The sequence below is a fragment of the Oncorhynchus clarkii genome, chromosome 30, assembly GCF_045791955.1.
Source record: "Oncorhynchus clarkii lewisi isolate Uvic-CL-2024 chromosome 30, UVic_Ocla_1.0, whole genome shotgun sequence".
Taxonomy (NCBI): Eukaryota; Metazoa; Chordata; class Actinopteri; order Salmoniformes; family Salmonidae; genus Oncorhynchus; species Oncorhynchus clarkii.
The window spans coordinates 26,520,154-26,537,721 of record NC_092176.1 but is presented as its reverse complement, the minus strand read 5'-3'; the positions used below and the strand labels follow the sequence as shown (position 1 = coordinate 26,537,721).

Genomic DNA, 17,568 nt, shown 5'->3' with positions numbered 1-17,568 from the left:
AATGCCAAAACAGCTTACAGCCAAACACTGCTTTGAATGGCTTTGGCTATTTATGGAGTTCTCAAAGTGATAGGCCCCCGAGAGGAGCCACTGTCTGGCTCCTGGGCCTAGGGCCGAGGGCCCGGAGCAAGGCTGAAGCTGGCTGGCCGGCTGGCCCAGGGTTAACTAACATAGTGTTAGCCTGTAGCCATGGAATCCTCCACTGTGTTAGCATTGGCAATGGAACTCAGTTTGTCAAAACAGGAGCTGGCTATCCCTAAAGACATGTCATAGAGTTCTCTCTATCTCCCTTTCACTCTCTCTCTCCGTCATCCTCTCTCTTCCTCTCTCTCTCTCACTCTCTACCTCTGTCTTTGAGGTATTTTAGCAAATGAAACATCAAACCACACCGGAGGGGAAAGGAAGAGGAAATTAAGAAATGTGACGTCAATTAGGCGCGTGCAGTAAGGCATCTGATGATTGTCACTGCGACACTAAAGGTATGTGACAGCTCAGAGGATCAAAAATAACTCTCAATTTTAATAAAGACTTAATAAAGATTGCTCTTCTGGAAAAGGTTAAAAAAAATAATCCATAACTCTCGAATGCACTCTGACAGCCCAGTCAGCCGAGGGTGAAATCGAAGACTGACAGATATTTACTTTGGATCCACTGACAGGACTCATCAAGAGGAGAATATATGATTCACTGTGGCAGGAAGAGCTTCTGTAGATGTATCACACAGATAAAGTAAACCAATATTATTCATGACATTTTTCCCCAATGGCAGCACTTGTCCTGATTTTTTACATTTATACATAATTATCTTTCAGTTCCTGGCCACCAAAAACACAAAAGCTCTGAGACATGAAATACAGACATTCATAATGTCCTAACTTGGTGCATTACAGGGGATAACTTGCTAGGTCAGAGTCTGCTGTGAGGATTTTGACACATTACAGGCTGAAAGCTGCAGCAGGTGTCATGGGAGCAGGGTGGGGCTTTGCCCTGGCCCCGGCAGGTCTCTCTGGGGTTGGCTGGCCAGGCGAGCAGCAGGCCTCTCATATCACACACACACAGAGTGTTGAGTCGGCTCCAGAGACTGACCTCGGCCAGGCAGAGGGATGGAGGGATGAAGGGAGTTCTATCCACCCAGGCAGTCTGCTGCCAAAAGTTAGAGACAACTTCTAACGTTACCTGCATAACTTTGCCAAGAATCGTGACAAGAATCATAAACTTTTCGGTGTAAGTTTCATCATATTCCGACTAGTAGATCATGTCTGTATGAGTCAGACTATCCCATCAAGTTGTGGTTTGTTCTGGCCTAGATGAGACCATGCCATGTTGTGTTGTGTTGTGGCCTGGGGCCATCTTGTTTAACAGGGCTGTAATGTGTTGGGCAGAGACAGGGGCTGCTGTCTGGAGAGTGCTAGCAGACCAGGAGGGGACAAAGAGACAGCTGAAATCACTTCCTCAGATGTCAACCCAAATAAGAGGTTCTATCCTCCAACCACAGCCGAGCTCCCACACTGATTACAGTGAGCATACATACCAGATGTGCTGCACACATGCTTGTCCTGTACTGTATGTTGGGATGGTATTTGAACCTCTACATGGTAGGAATTCAGCCTGTTACTACAAATTCTTAGGCCTAGGATTTGAGTAGGTAAAGTTCATTCTAGACCAGAGCCTATGGGCAGCATTTAGCCAGAGCAGGTTGAGGTGCACCCAGTGTGACAGGTTTAGAGGGCATAAAACTGTCATTCAATCAGGATTTAGATTGGCGCTGCCAGAGTGAACATGTTACACAATTGAACTAGAATAAGTATACTGACAGACAGAGCACTGTGTAAGACATGCTGAAAAACCAGGGGACTTCAGGGGGAAAAGTATGGGACTTCAGGGGGAAAAGCATGGGACTTCAGGGGGAAAAGCAGGGGACTTCAGGGGGGAAGCATGGGACTTCAGGGGGAAAAGCAGGGGACTTCAGGGGGGAAGCATGGGACTTCAGGGGGAAAAGCAGGGGACTTCAGGGGGGAAGCATGGGACTTCAGGGGGAAAAGCAGGGGACTTCAGGGGGGAAATCATGGGACTTCAGGGGGAAAAGCAGGGGACTTCAGCAGGGGAAAAGCATGGGACTTCAGCAGGGGAAAAGCATGGGACTTCAGGGGGAAAAGCAGGGGACTTCAGCAGGGGAAAAGCATGGGACTTCAGGGGGAAAAGCAGGGGACTTCAGGGGGAAAAGCAGGGGACTTCAGGGTGGAAAGCAGGGGACTTCAGCAGGGGACTTCAGGGGGAAAAGCACGGGACTTCAGGGGAAAAAGCAGGGGACTTCAGGGGGGAAAGCAGGGGACTTCAGCAGGGGACTTCAGGGGGGAAAGCAGGGGACTTCAGGGGGAAAGCAGGGGACTTCAGCAGGGGACTTCAGGGGGGAAAGCATGGGACTTCAGGAGGGAAAGCAGTGGACTTCGGGGGGAAAAGCATGGGACTTCAGCAGGGGAAAAGCAGGGGACTTCAGGGGGAAAAGCAGGGGACTTCAGGGGGGAAAGCAGGGGACTTCAGGGGGAAAGCAGGGGACTTCAGCAGGGGATTTCGGAGGGGAAAGCAGGGGACTTCAGGGGGGAAAGCATGGGACTTCAGGGGGAAAAGCATGGGACTTCAGGGTGGAAAGCAGGGGACTTCAGCAGGGGACTTCAGGGGGGAAAGCAGGGGACTTCAGCAGGGGACTTCAGGGGGGAAAGCAGGGGACTTCAGCAGGGGACTTCAGGGGGGAAAGCAGGGGACTTCAGGGGAGAAGATTAGTAAGTGTGGATTACAGAGAGATAGACAGAGCGAGAGAGAGAGAGAGAGACGGACAGACAGACACACACACACACACACAGAGAGGCTCACACACACACACACACACACACACACACACACACACACACACACACACACACACACACACACACACACACACACACACACACACACACACACACACACACACACTCTGAGGGATGCTGCGTTGCTCAGCCCAACAACAGGTGTTATGGGTAGGCCCCAGTCCCAGCCACAGCCCAGGGTTTCACAGCCCATGGTTTCACAGCCAAGGACCAGACTCCCCTCAGGGAATAAATTAGGATTCTATTACATCCCTCTCCCTCCATCCCTCTCTCCTTCACTCTAACCCTGTTTACCCTCTACCCTTCTATTCCCCTCTCCCTTCCTATTCCTCTCTTTCTCTTTCCCTCCCTCCCCCTCTCTTTATCCCTCTCAAAACCCTCCCAAACACCAACCCTCTAATCTAAGCCACATGGCTTAGTAACATGTAATGAGCTACTATTTTGCTTATATGCTGCTTGAATGCTTCTTCTGGTTGGCTGGACACCCCAAATAAGACACCTCCACTAACCCCCAGACCCAGACCCTAGAGGCCCCCAGGGGCCATAGTCTGCAGAGACTCTAGTGGCCCCTGGCTGTCACCCCTCACAGACACTGACATCTCAGGACAGGTGGACCCCTCTGTGCCCCTCTCCGCCCCCACACAATTCTGAAACCATATCTGGGGCTAAACATCATGCGCCACCGTTCCTCATAACTCTGTACAACCGCTGCTTGTAACCCCTGTTGCCAGACGACCAAATGTTTGCTCCAGCACTTTTTTAATTTCCCTTTTTTCTTCTCCCAGAGTGGTCCAACAATTGCATCACTGAAATGCACTCAGAATCATCCCCCATGGCCCACCGCAAGGTTAGTCTCTTGCTCCCTCTCTCTCTCTCTGACAACCCTCCTCATCCGCACTGTAGCCTCTCAGAATCCCCCCTCTTTCTATTTCCCTTCTATCCCTCATTCTCTTCTCTCTCTTCCCCTCTGTCTTTCTTTTCCCCTCCCCCTCTCCCTTAATGTTTTTCTATACCTCTTTTTCACTCTTTCCCTCTCTGTCCCAGCCCAGAGCCATCGATCACTGGGGCGGACTGAGCCTTGGCCATAGCCAGTCCTGTGTGGACTGGTCGAAGAGAGAACTGTGTCTAACCAATAGGAATGATGAATCGGAGCTGTGGAGCGACCAGAGTTATTATACATGGAGTAGTGTGATAAAAGGCTAATCCCTCACTCTGCATCTCAGCGAGGTTCTCTCTCGTCTCAGAGCTGGAGATGAGTTGAGACCAGACCAGATGAGATGAGCTTACTGAAAGATCCCTCCAGCCCTGCTGGGCCTATAAATAGTGAGAGGGTACGTCCCAAAGGGCACTCTCTTCCATATATAGTGCATTACTTTTAACCAGAGCCCTATGGGCCCTAGGGAATAGGATGCCATTTGAGACTCAGGCTCAGCCTGCTTTTCAAACGCTGCTTCTTCAAACGGCTCAGGCGGACTAATGATAAAGATGGGGTAGAGCAAGGCTTTATTGATTCTATCCATCACATCTTGGGAGACACCGCTATAAGATGGCGCGTTAATGGCTGTGTGGGTCTCTGCTCGCTCTCTCTCGTCCTCTTTCTGCTGCGGCAGAATCAAAAGAAAAGAGAACTTGAAATGCCACTCCAGGGCTCCAGGCCTTTTAACCACAAGCCTTCCTTGCAGTCAGCATGACAACAGCCTGTTTACTCAGTCACAAACAAAGGTGTAGAGTCCCACAGAAAACTAGTTCTCCACTTCCCTGCTATTTTCATACAGAAATTATTTTGGTTGACTGCTACAGAGACATAGCCTCAAGCAAAACTGAATCTATTGATCAGTGGAAAAATGTCTGAGTGGACAATGTCTATTTCTTCAGTGAGTATCAGCTTTAATGAAGTGAAAATATTGAGTACTTGTTCTGCCATGCCACAGAGCCTGAGATCTATGGGAGAGAGTGAGCTAATAAGAAAAAGAGAGAGAATGTAGATTGCGGGGGGAGATACATTTAATAGAGTGAGAGAGAGAGGGAGAGGAGAGAGGGAGAGGAGAGCGAGAGAGAGAGAGAGAGAGAGAGAGAGTGAGAGAGGGGGGGGGTGAGACAAATAGAGAGAGGGATCATTGCTGAATGGAGGGATGGATGGATGGATGTGGAGTAAAGGCGGAGGGATGAGGTCAGAGGGAAATGGATCCCTCCATTAGGGAAGTAATGACAGAGAGCAGTTGGCTGCCTCTGGCCTGGCCGGCTGGCTGGCCTGGTCCTGAACGCAACCACACAGATGTGAGCTAGGGAGCCGCAGCTCAGCCCAGAGCAGGGGCCGCAGAGTCATATCCACACTAGTGACAGAGATCCCAGTAACCCAGCCTCCCTCCCCTCCCTCCTCCTATCCTGACAACCCTTCCACAGGGCGAAGAAAGAGGGAATTCTTCAAGACGACTCCCCTACCTGAAAAAAATTGTTGATAACACTGTGCAAAACTGCTATGCTCCCAACAGGAATGGGGGATTGGACCAATTCTATCCAATCTTATCTGTCACTGGGTCCGATGTCTTGGCTAATCTCTTGAGGAACTGGAGTGGCACAGCAGCATGCCAAAGACTGAGGTCAGTTGTACCTCTCCTACCCATCCAGCTAGCTAGCACTACAGAATCTGATATTCTCATGAACCATTGGGCTTTTTATCCCCCAGCAGTGTTAAAATTGGCATTATGTTAAATTCTCCACGCATTGGGTTTCTGAAAAACCCGATCTTGTGAAGTGTCAGGTTTTCCTTGTGAAAGTTTATTTTGCATCATGTCACGTGGGCCCAATACAAGGCTGGGCAGCAGGGGCATTTGCCTGCTGTGCCACATTAGTCATTTTGAGTGAGTTCCTGCTTTGCATTGGCAGACTCCAACGTTCAGGATTCTTCTGAGAGAAAGCTGAATGGTACCCTAGATTTAGCTAACGCAGGTTTTTAACTATCCTGTCACACATGCTGACAACGATGCTGGCATAAACTACATAAGTGAATGGGCCTGGCTGGCTCACTGTGTGGTATGGTAGAGTGAGGGAGTATTTTTGTATTTTGTATTTATTATGGATCTCCATTAGCTGCTGCCAAAGCAGCAGCTACTCTTCCTGGGGTCCAGCAAAATTAAGGCAGTTAATACAATTACATTATTTTGTTGAGTCATCCGCATACATAGACACTCTGGCTTTACTCAAAGTCAGTGGCATCTCTTTAGTAAAAATTGAAAAAGCTAGGGGCCTAAACAGCTACCCTGGGGAATTCATGATTCTACCTGGATTATATTTGAGAGGCTTCCATTAAAGAACACCCTTTGTGCTCTGTTAGACAAGTAAATCTTTATTCACATACATTTTTCCAGCAGCAGACTATGATCAATAATGTCAAAAGCTGCACTGAAGTCTAACAAGACAGCCCCCACAACCATTTTATCATCAATTTCTCTCAGCCAATCATCAGTCATTTGTGTAATTGCTGTGCTGTGCTTGTTTAATGTCCTTCCCTATAAGCATGCTGAAATTCTGTGCCAATTTGTTTACTGTGAAATACCCTTGTATCCGGTTAAACACAATTTTTTCCAGAAGTTTACTAAGGATTGGTAACAGGCTGATTGGTCGGCTATTTGAGCCAGTGAAGGGGGTGTTACTATTCTTGGGTAGCAGAATGACTTTAGCTTCCTTCCAGGCCTGAGGGCACATGCTCTCTAGTAGGCTTAAATTGAAGATGTGGCAAATAGGAGTGGTAATATTGTCTGCTATTATCCTCAGTAATTTTCTATCCAGATTGTCAGACCCCGGTGGCTTGTCATTGTTGATAGACAACAATAATCTTTTCACCTCTTCCACACTGACTTTACAGAATTCAAAAGTACAATTCTTGTCTTTCATAGTTTGGTCTGATATACTTGGATATGTAGTGTAAGTGTTTGTTGCTGGCATGTCATCCTTAAGTTTGCTTATCTTGCCAATGAAAAATACATTAAAGTAGTTTGCAATATCAGTGGGCTTTGTGATGAATAAGCCATTTGATTCAATGAATTTGAATTAAATGTAATTTAAGGTGCCCCAAAGCTTTTTACTATCATTCTTTATATAATGTATCTTTGTTTCATAGTGTAGTTTCTTTTTCTTATTATTTAGTTTAGTCACATGATTTCAGACGTAATTTTTATTTTTTTTATTTTTTTTTATTTCACCTTTATTTAACCAGGTAGGCTAGTTGAGAACAAGTTCTCATTTGCAACTGCGACCTGGCCAAGATCAGGCATAGCAGTGTGAACAGACAACACAGAGTTACACATGGAGTAAACAATTAACAAGTCAATAACACAGTAGAAAAAAGGGGAGTCTATATATACATTGTGTGCAAAAGGCATGAGAAGGTAGGCAAATAATTACAATTATGCAGATTAACACTGGAGTGATAAATGATCAGATGGTTATGTACAGGTAGAGATATTGGTGTGCAAAAGAGCAGAAAAATAAATAAATAAAAACAGTATGGGGATGAGGTAGGTGAAAATGGGTGGGCTATTTACCAATAGACTATGTACAGCTGCAGCGATCGGTTAGCTGCTCAGATAGCAGATGTTTGAAGTTGGTGAGGGAGATCAAAGTCTCCAACTTCAGCGATTTTTGCAATTCGTTCCAGTCACAGGCAGCAGAGAACTGGAACGAAAGGCGGCCAAATGAGGTGTTGGCTTTAGGGATGATCAGTGAGATACACCTGCTGGAGCGCGTGCTACGGATGGGTGTTGCCATCGTAACCAGTGAACTGAGATAAGGCGGAGCTTTACCTAGCATGGACTTGTAGATGACCTGGAGCCAGTGGGTCTGGCGATGAATATGTAGCGAGGGCCAGCCGACTAGAGCATACAAGTCGCAGTGGTGGGTGGTATAAGGTGCTTTAGTGACAAAACGGATGGCACTGTGATAAACTGCATCCAGTTTGCTGAGTAGAGTGTTGGAAGCAATTTTGTAGATGACGTCGCCGAAGTCGAGGATCGGTAGGTTAGTCAGTTTTACTAGGGTAAGTTTGGCGGCGTGAGTGAAGGAGGCTTTGTTGCGGAATAGAAAGCCGACTCTTGATTTGATTTTTGATTGGAGATGTTTGATATGGGTCTGGAAGGAGAGTTTAGAGTCTAGCCAGACACCTAGGTACTTATAGATGTCCACATATTCAAGGTCGGAACCATCCAGGGTGGTGATGCTGGTCAGGCGTGCGGGTGCAGGCAGCGAACGGTTGAAAAGCATGCATTTGGTTTTACTAGCGTTTAAGAGCAGTTGGAGGCCACGGAAGGAGTGCTGTATGGCATTGAAGCTCGTTTGGAGGTTAGATAGCACAGTGTCCAAGGACGGGCCGGAAGTATATAGAATGGTGTCGTCTGCGTAGAGGTGGATCAGGGAATCGCCCGCAGCATGAGAAACATCATTGATATATACAGAGAAAAGAGTCGGCCCGAGAATTGAACCCTGTGGCACCCCCATAGAGACTGCCAGAGGACCGGACAGCATGCCCTCCGATTTGACACACTGAACTCTGTCTGCAAAGTAATTGGTGAACCATGCAAGGCAGTCATCCGAAAAACCGAGGCTACTGAGTCTGCCGATAAGAATACGGTGATTGACAGAGTCGAAAGCCTTGGCAAGGTCTATGAAGACGGCTGCACAGTACTATCTTTTATCGATGGCGGTTATGATATCATTTAGTACCTTGAGCGTGGCTGAGGTACACCCGTGACCGGCTCGGAAACCAGATTGCACAGCGGAGAAGGTACGGTGGGATTCGAGATGGTCAGTGACCTGTTTGTTGACTTGGCTTTCGAAGACCTTAGATAGGCAGGGCAGGATGGATATAGGTCTGTAACAGTTTGGGTCCAGGGTGTCGCCCCCTTTGAAGAGGGGGATGACTGCGGCAGCTTTCCAATCCTTGGGGATCTCTGACGATATGAAAGAGAGGTTGAACAGGCTGGTAATAGGGGTTGCGACAATGGCGGCGGATAGTTTCAGGAATAGAGGGTCCAGATTGTCAAGCCCAGCTGATTTGTACGGGTCCAGGTTTTGCAGCTCTTTCAGAACATCTGCTATCTGGATTTGCCATGCCTTTTGCATCATCCCTCTCAACCATACAATTTTTCAATTCCTCATCAATCCAAGTAGATTTAACAGTTTTTACAGTCATTTTCTTAATGGGTGCATGTTTATTAGTAACTGGAATAAGTAGCTTCATAAATGCGTCAAGCGTGGTATCTGGTTGCTCCTCATTACACACCATAGACCAGCAAATATTCTTTACATCATCAACATATGAATCACCACAAAACGTATTGTATAACCTATTATACACCATATCAGGCCCAGCCTTTGGAAATGTGGTTTTCCTAGGCATGGCTATTATATTGTGATCACTACATCCTATGTATTTGGATAGTACTTTAAAGTAAATATCTGCAGAGTTAGTAAAGATGTAATCAATACATGTTGATGATTTAATTCCTGTGCTGTTTATAACTACCCTGGTAGGTTGACTGACAACCTGAACCAGGTTGCAGGCACTGGTTACAGTTTGAAGTTTTTTTATGAGTGGGCAGCTTGATGATAGCCAGTCAATATTTAAATCACCCAGAAATATACTTCTCTGTTGATATCACATACATTATCAAGCATTTTACACATATTATCCAGATACTGACTGTTAGCACTTGGTGGTCTATAGCAGCTTCCCACCAGAATGGGCTGTAGGTGAGGCAGATGAACCTGTAGTCTCTCTCTCTCTCTCTCTCTCTCTCTCTCTCTCTCTCTCAGTAATGGCAATGAGCAGTGCAAGAAAGTATTCTACACAATACGTCTCTGAGTCCATTCCATGATTCACAGCTTCACAAAGCTACCTGCCAAAGTGATCCCAAATGTTCCCACCTCTAAGACAACTGAAAGCAACATCAACCATATCAGTGTATGTTCCGCAGATCACTGACACATTACCAGTGCTGTAATACATAACAGGGTGATGACGGGATAAAACCGTGCATGCATGTACCAACACTGCTGTACCTCTCTGATCCAGAGTGAGTCTAACATTGAGTCTAGTTGGAGGTGTTGACACACACAGCCATTTCAGATGATTCTCCAGCTGACAATCACTGGAACACCCTGGTAAAATGAGGCTGGGTTATACCTGGCTGTCTGTTGTTACAAGCCCCTGGACTCTCTCATACGATGACAGCGAGCTTAGTCAGTCAAGTGGCCGCGCTTTGTAATACATGTTCCATTTTAGCTGGAGCTCTCCACACACATACGCTGTGCTGCAGGAAAGAGGAGATACTGTAATGCACTGCAACACTTGAAAAGTAGGACAATAGCAGTGTAATAACCAACCTACATTAGGCTCTGAGTCTATTCTTTTGTGCAAAGCAATGGAAAATTCACTGCTTATTGTTTCTGGCTGTTTATGTAAAGAGAAACGATATGGAATGACTAAGGTAAGTAAGGTGGGCATTGTTTTGTACCTCAGAGTGAGGCAATCCAAAAAGACAACCTGTGCCAGATAAAACCAGGACATGTGGTGTGTCCCTATTTAGCGCACTACTTACATTATGACCAGTGCCCATCATTTTGGAAATCTGTTCCCAAGTATTCCCACATATAATAGAGAGACACGTGATTGTATACAAATGTAAGTAAGGTTTGAAATAATTATAGTTTTGTCAAAGATTATATCTGTTTGGGCTTCTTGTGGTCAATTTGCAGTCTACAAATGATTTGTAACTATGTCCCGGCTCCCTGACCATCCTCTCAAGAAAAAAATGGAATCTAGTTCCTGATGCCATTTGGGATGCAACCTACGACTCTCTCTCCCACCCTGAAACTTTTCCACCACGGTGAGGGTGACGTGTGGTGTGGAAACCTAAGCCGGAATGCACGACCCTCCCCTGCAGGAATCTTCACTTCGTCTCCTCTCTAATCCCGGCCCCCTCTCCGCCCTCACCGCCATGCTCTGCACAGCGCCAGGCGTGTGACACGCATATGACAGCTCTAAATCCTCTCCAAACAGCGAATCAACCCACTGAAGCTTCACAGAGCAGCCTCCAACAATGGGGTCGGAACAGAGTCAATAGGCAACAGCCTTAGCGATGATTGAATATGCTGTTTGATGAGTTCTCAGGTTAATGAAACAACAGGGAGCCCTGACTTTAACTGTGATAATTGCTGAAATAAAATAAATACAGTCTGATAATACAATAAGTTTAGCCGGAGATCAATCCAAGGTGCGTTATAGAGCAGTTCACACAATGCAGACAATTGCCTTTCAAAGGTATATTTCCCAGCATTTGTGGAGATTGTATTCATAGTAAACACAGGGAATTTCGGTTCAAGCGTAAATTACATTTAAAAGGTGCATATAGTCGGCTGTCCAGTGGATTGAATCCCAGCCTTATTGTTGCTAATGTGCTGCTCCAATGTCATTAGGCTCATCATTATCCTTAAACAAGACTGAACTGGTGTCATTCATCACATATTCCAGGCCAGCAGGTCTTCATGCCAACAGACCAGACATGCTAGCAGATAACCCAGACAACGATTCACTTCATCTACTGTGTGTGTGCAAGTGCGTATGTGTGTGTGTGTGCGTGTGTGCGTGCGTGCTTGCGTGCGTGAGGGTGTGTGCGTGTGTGAGCTTGGGTGTGTGTCTTTATTTAAAGATAGACTGTGTGATGCAGCAGGTTTAATCAATTTAAGGGGATATCTTTCCTCTAAATGGCCATCTATCTCAGTGTCAGGGACCTTAAACAGGCACCTCTGATTCTGGCAGCAGGACACAGCAAATCCCTCACATCTGCCGGGGAGAGCAGGCGCTCATGAGCTGGCTCACAGCAAATCCCTCACATCTGCCGAGGAGAGCAGGCGCTCATGAGCTGGCTCACAGCAAATCCCTCACATCTGCCGAGGAGAGCATGTCACACCCTGATCTGTTTCACCTGTCTTTGTGATTGTCTCCACCCACCTCCAGGTGTCACCTGTTTTCCTCATTAGTCCCTGGGTACTTATTCCTGTGTTCCCTGCTTATCTGTTGCCAGTTCGTCTTGTTTGTCATGTTAACCAGCGTGTTTTCCGCTCTCCTGCTTTTTCCTTCACTCTGTTTTGCGAGTCCTCCCGGTTGTGACCCTTGCCTGTCTGGACTCTGAACCCGCCTGCCTGATCATTCTGCCTGCCCTGACCTCGAGCCTGCCTGCCACTCAGTTCCTCATGGACTCTGACCTTGTTATGATCTTTTGCCTGTCTGCGACCATTCTCTTGCCTGCCCCTTGGATCATAATAAATATCAGAGACTCAAATCCTCTGCCTCCCATGTCTGCATCTGGGTCTCGCCCTGTGCCCTAAAGACTATTAGATATGGTACAGGTCCATTCAACAGGGTTTCTTTGAAAGCCTAAAACTTTTAATAGGATTTGTATTGTTTTCTATGTATTTCCATGTGAGAGGTAAGGCAGCCTCTGTGGTGAAAAATGGCAGAGGTGGAAAACAGGCAGTTCTCAATCCTCTTGATGTGCTGGGATTGGCACACATTGTTTCCATTGTGGTCCTCTATTGGCAAGTGGCTGCAGGGCAAAATAATTTACATGGGCACTCTGTGCCATACATTCAATCATACACAATATGCACATATTTAGATGTATACAAAAAAGCTAATATGAGCGTCTAATAAATCACACCATTAGTGGCTTTACACTTGGCTAGGAGGTTATCTCAAGATTAACCAAGCCTTGCAGGAGTGTTTAAACTTAAGACTGGCATAAACTGTTTTTTCTCAACCAGGAGTTTGTTCCACTCTGCCACTACCGTATATATGAAAACGTGTTCTGGCCAGTACCACTCTTGAATCGACATAGCACAAAATCTGTGGCACTTCCTCTCGTGTCGAAGGAATGAGAGTTCCTAACAGTACTGGGGTACAGTACTGTCTGTAGACACAATTTTATGGGCCAGTCCCAGCTTCAGCTGAATTATCCTGATCAACTGATAGCCACTGTAGTTCACTGAGCTGAGAAGGACCAACATGATTCAGAATGACCCTTGACATTTTATTCTGAGCTGTCTGTAGCTTGTTCTTGATGAACTTGGGGAAGCTACTGTACCAGGTAGTGCAAGCATAGTCAAAGTGAGGCTGCACTAATGCTGCTACAAGTGTTTTCAAGGTCCCTTTATCTAGAAATGTAGCTTTTTTTGGCCAGATCACTTTCTGGTTGACCCCACTACTATTGGCATTTAGATTGTCACTGGCTCAATCTATATGTTTCAGGCACCGTCAATTACACGGCAGGAAGAGGACTGTGTAAATGTTTATTTCAGTGGAATGGTTAGGAGCTGAGACCACTGTTATAAGTACACTACATATGTGTCCTGAATACAAGAACAACATTGGGCTGGAACCATGATAGTAAATAAATATACTATACTGTACATACAAGCACAAAGCAATAACAAAAGCAAAGAACAACTATTCCCTCTCCTTTTTTCTAATTTACACATACATATAAACCAACACATCACGCAAACCCATCAAACCTAGTCAAGCACAAACCAGTGGAGGCTGGTGGGAGGAGCTATAGGAGGACTGGCTTATTATAATGGCTGGAATTGAATTAATAGAACGATATCAAACACATCAAACATACAGAAACCACATTCGACTCCATTCCATTAATTGCATTCCAACCATTACAATAAGCCCGTCCTTCTATAGCTCCTCCCACCGAGGCTGTCAAACACAAATGCAGTTGAAGTCATTAAAACTCGTTTTTCAACCACTCCACAAATTTCTTGATAACAAATTGTAGTTTTGGCAAGTCGGTTAGGACATCAACTCTATGCATGAGTAAGTCATTTTTCCAACAATTGTTTACAGACAGATTATTTCACTTATTTCACTTCACTGTATCACAATTCCAGTGGGTGAGAAGTTTACAAATACTAGGTTGACTATGCCTTTAAACAGCTTGGAAAATACCAGAAAATTATGTCATGCTTTAGAAGCTTCTGATAGGCTAATTGACATCATTTGACTCAATTGGAGGTGTACCTGTGGATGTATTTCAAGGCCTACCTTCAAACTCAGTGCCTCTTTTCTTGACATCATGGGAAAATCAAAAGAAATCAGCCAAGACCTCAGAAATGTTTTTTAGAACTCCAGAAGTTTGGTTCATCCTTGGGAGCAATTTCCAAATGCCTGAAGGTACCACATTAATCTGTACAAACAATAGTACGCAAGTATAAACACCATGGGACCACGCAGCCGTCATACCACTCAGGAAGGAGATGGGTTCTGTCTCCTAGAGGTTAACGTACTTTGGTGCGAAAAATGCAACTAAATCCCAGAACAACAGCAAAGGACCTTGTGAAGATGCTGGAGGAAACAGGTCAAAAAGTATCTGTATCCACAGTAAAACAAGCCCCATATCGACATAACCTGAAAGGTCGCTCAGCAAGGAAGAAGCCACTGCTCCAAAACCACCATAAAAAAGACAGACTACGGTTTGCAACTGCACATGGGGACAAAGATCATACTTTTTAAAGAAATGTCCTCTGTTCTGATGAAACAAAAATAGAACTGTTTGGCCATAATGACCATCGTTATGTTTGGAGGAAAAAGGGGAAGGCTTGCAAACTGAAGAACACCATCCCAACTGTGAAGCACGGGGGTGGCAGCATCATGTAGTGGGAGTGCTTTGCTGCAGGAGGGAGTAGTGCACTTCACAAAATAGATGGCATCATGAGGTAGGAAAATTATGTGGATATATTGAAGCAACATCTCAAGACATCAGTCAGGAAGTTGAAACTTGGTCGCAAATGGGTCTTCCAAATGGACAATGACCCCAAGCAGACTTCCAAAGTTGTGGCAAAATGGCAAGTCAAGGTTTTGGAGTGGCCATCACAAAGCCCTGACCTCAATCCTATAGAAAATTTGTGGGCAGAGCTGAAAAAGCATGTGCGAGTAAGGAGGCCTACGAAACTTACTCAGTTATATCACCTCTGTCAGGAGGAATGGCCCAAAATTCACCCAATTTACTGTGGAAGGTTTGACCCAAGTATAATAATTTAAAGGCAATGCTACCAAATACTAATTGAGTGTATGTAAACTTCTGACCCACTGGGAATGTGATGAACAAAATAAAAGCTGAAATAAATCATTCTCTCTACTATTATTCTGACATTTCACATTCTTAAAATAAAGTGGTGATCCTAACTGACCTAAAACATATACTTTTTACTAGGATTAAATGTCAGGAATTGTGAAAAACTGAGTTTAAATGTATTTGGCTAAGGTGTATGTACACTTCCGACTTCGGCTGTACTTGTATACACATACCAGACACAGAGACTTCAACATTGTCTCCACCGTATCCTTTCCCCTGGAACCTGCCCTCATTTCATGTAGATCTGTAAACAAATGAATATGTGGAGACAGGATTATAAACATTTTAGGTCAAAACCAAGATGTCCCCCATACCCTCGAACCCCTTGGTGATTATAAACCTTTTAGGTCAAAACCAACATGTCCCCCATGCCCTCGAACCCCTCAGTGCGGAGGAATGCCTGCCTGCTATTACCTGGAGATTACCTGTAATCTCTTATTACTTAAGAACGTGTGGAGAAGCTTCCATGCGAGATGTCTTAAAAAAATCTATATCGCCTGTCAGCCAGGCTTAGGGAGCAGTTCATACAGAGACTCGTATTTGTAGGCATTCATGCCTGCATTGTGAGTATGTAAAACAGAGCAAAGATGAGTATGTAGAATAAAGCTCAGAATTGATGGCAGTTCCAGTTTGAATAATAAGGAATCCTACAGGAACTGCCGGTGTCTGCAAGGCCAAGTATCACTGTATCTCATTGACAAAGTATGTGTCAATATTTAAAGAGTATCCATAATAACTATTTGACCCAAAAAGCATTTATTGTAGGAGACCACATTTGTCCCACAAGAAAGGAGATGACAATACAAATTCTGTTATGGAGGAACTTGGTGCTGAACAGACAGAAAAGGGAAAATATTGGTGTGAACTGGAGTAACCTGTCTTTCTCCCCAGGGTGGATAATTGCTGTTTTGTCTTGCCTGGCTGTGTTCTGTTTTTTATTTGCACAAGAACTGAGACATTTTCCTTCGGGCAAAGAGCTGTTTTTGGCGTTGAGTGTCTCTGGTCTTATAGTAGAGGGAAAGGAAATATCAATGATAGTTATTTTCAGAACACATGGCAAAACGAACCCCCCAAAAATGATACCAAAATAATAAGTAAGTAAGCCATGTCTTAGGAATTCACCTTGATGCCTGCCACGTGGCTTAATTTTAACAGGGACGAGACTCCCCACACTGTGCCTTGAACACTTTTATGGACCATTTAACCCAAAGAGAGAGAGAGAGAGATTATTACTATATAATCACTTACTGTGTGACTATAGTTAAGGTTATAACCTACTGGTCTGTTAGTGTAAGCTAGGGGCTTGGTGAATAACGATACATACACTGTATTCTCCATATTTCCTAGCAGACTCTGCTGTCCAGATGCCAAAAGAACTGAGGTAGAGTGAGGCTGAATCACAAATCGCACCCTATTCCTTATATAGTGCCCTATGGGCCCTGGTCAAAGGTAGTGCACTATGTTGGGAATAGGGTACTATTTGAAACATAACCTGAGTGTCACATACATTCTGTTTGTGTCTATGGAGGAGCCCTTGGCTGTGTGTAGCACCGGGTGTCTCTGACGGGCAAGGGAGGAATTTGTGACAGGCATTTCCCCGGGCGACAGCATGCCATGAGGAGTGAGGATGAACAGGACATCAGATAAAAGGCAGCCTCGACCGCCCCCTGTTTCCAGGTTTTCACATCAGTCAGTACACCCTAATAACTCTCATAGGCCCTGTGGCTGACACACGCCACAACCAAGACCAGGGAGTGTGTGTGTGTTTGTGTTTCAAGTGCTAGCATCTGTATGACGTATAGAGTATTTGGGTTGTGTGTGTGTGTGTGTGTGTGTGTGTGTGTGTGTGTGTGTGTGTGTGTGTGTGTGTGTGTGTGTGTGTGTGTGTGTGTGTGTGTGTGTGCGTGTGTGTGCGTGTGTGTGCGTGTGTGTGTGTGTGTGTGCGTGCATGCGTGTGTACTATTTGTACGGATGTGTGCGTTGGTACAGTAATTGAGGCACAGGAGGTTGCTGGCACCTTATTTGGGGAGGAAGGGCTCATGGTAATGGTGTGGCAGAATAGGAGGAATGGTATCAAATACATCAAACACATGGTTTCCATTTCAGCCATTATTATAAGCCGTCCTCCCCTCAGAAGCCTCCACTGAATGGAGGAATGCAAGTCTTCAGTTGTCACTGAGCTCATTTAGATCAATCAGATGGACTCGTGGTTCTATTGTAGTCCATAGGTTTACTCTACAATGTGTTTGGATGAGGAATGCACTGAACCGTAAACAGATCCATGTTTAAAGTGGAACTGACAGCATTTTAGCAACATGAAATCGCAGTAAAAACCTGTTCATATACACACCCAGGAAGAATATGACAACTTTTTAAAAACATATTCTGACAAGCGAGCACTTAGATATGGTCCTTTTCACGTTTTCATAAATTCTCAGAATATTTGGGGAATGACGTATAGTTAGGCATTTGTGAAAATTCTTTAGCAATATAGTGGGAAAGTG

The 17,568-nt window shown here is 45.2% G+C and overlaps 1 protein-coding gene across 1 annotated transcript; it reads left to right on the top strand.

Annotated features, from left to right (window-relative positions):
* The first annotated feature begins 1,870 nt into the window (after positions 1-1,870).
* LOC139389519 (keratin, type I cytoskeletal 9-like) lies at positions 1,871-15,495 on the top strand. The gene is made up of 3 exons (XM_071136339.1): positions 1,871-2,780; positions 3,653-3,714; positions 15,412-15,495. The coding sequence occupies exons 1-3, from the start codon at positions 1,871-1,873 to the stop codon at positions 15,493-15,495; spliced, it is 1,056 nt and encodes a 351-aa protein (XP_070992440.1).
* The last annotated feature ends 2,073 nt before the right edge of the window (positions 15,496-17,568 follow it).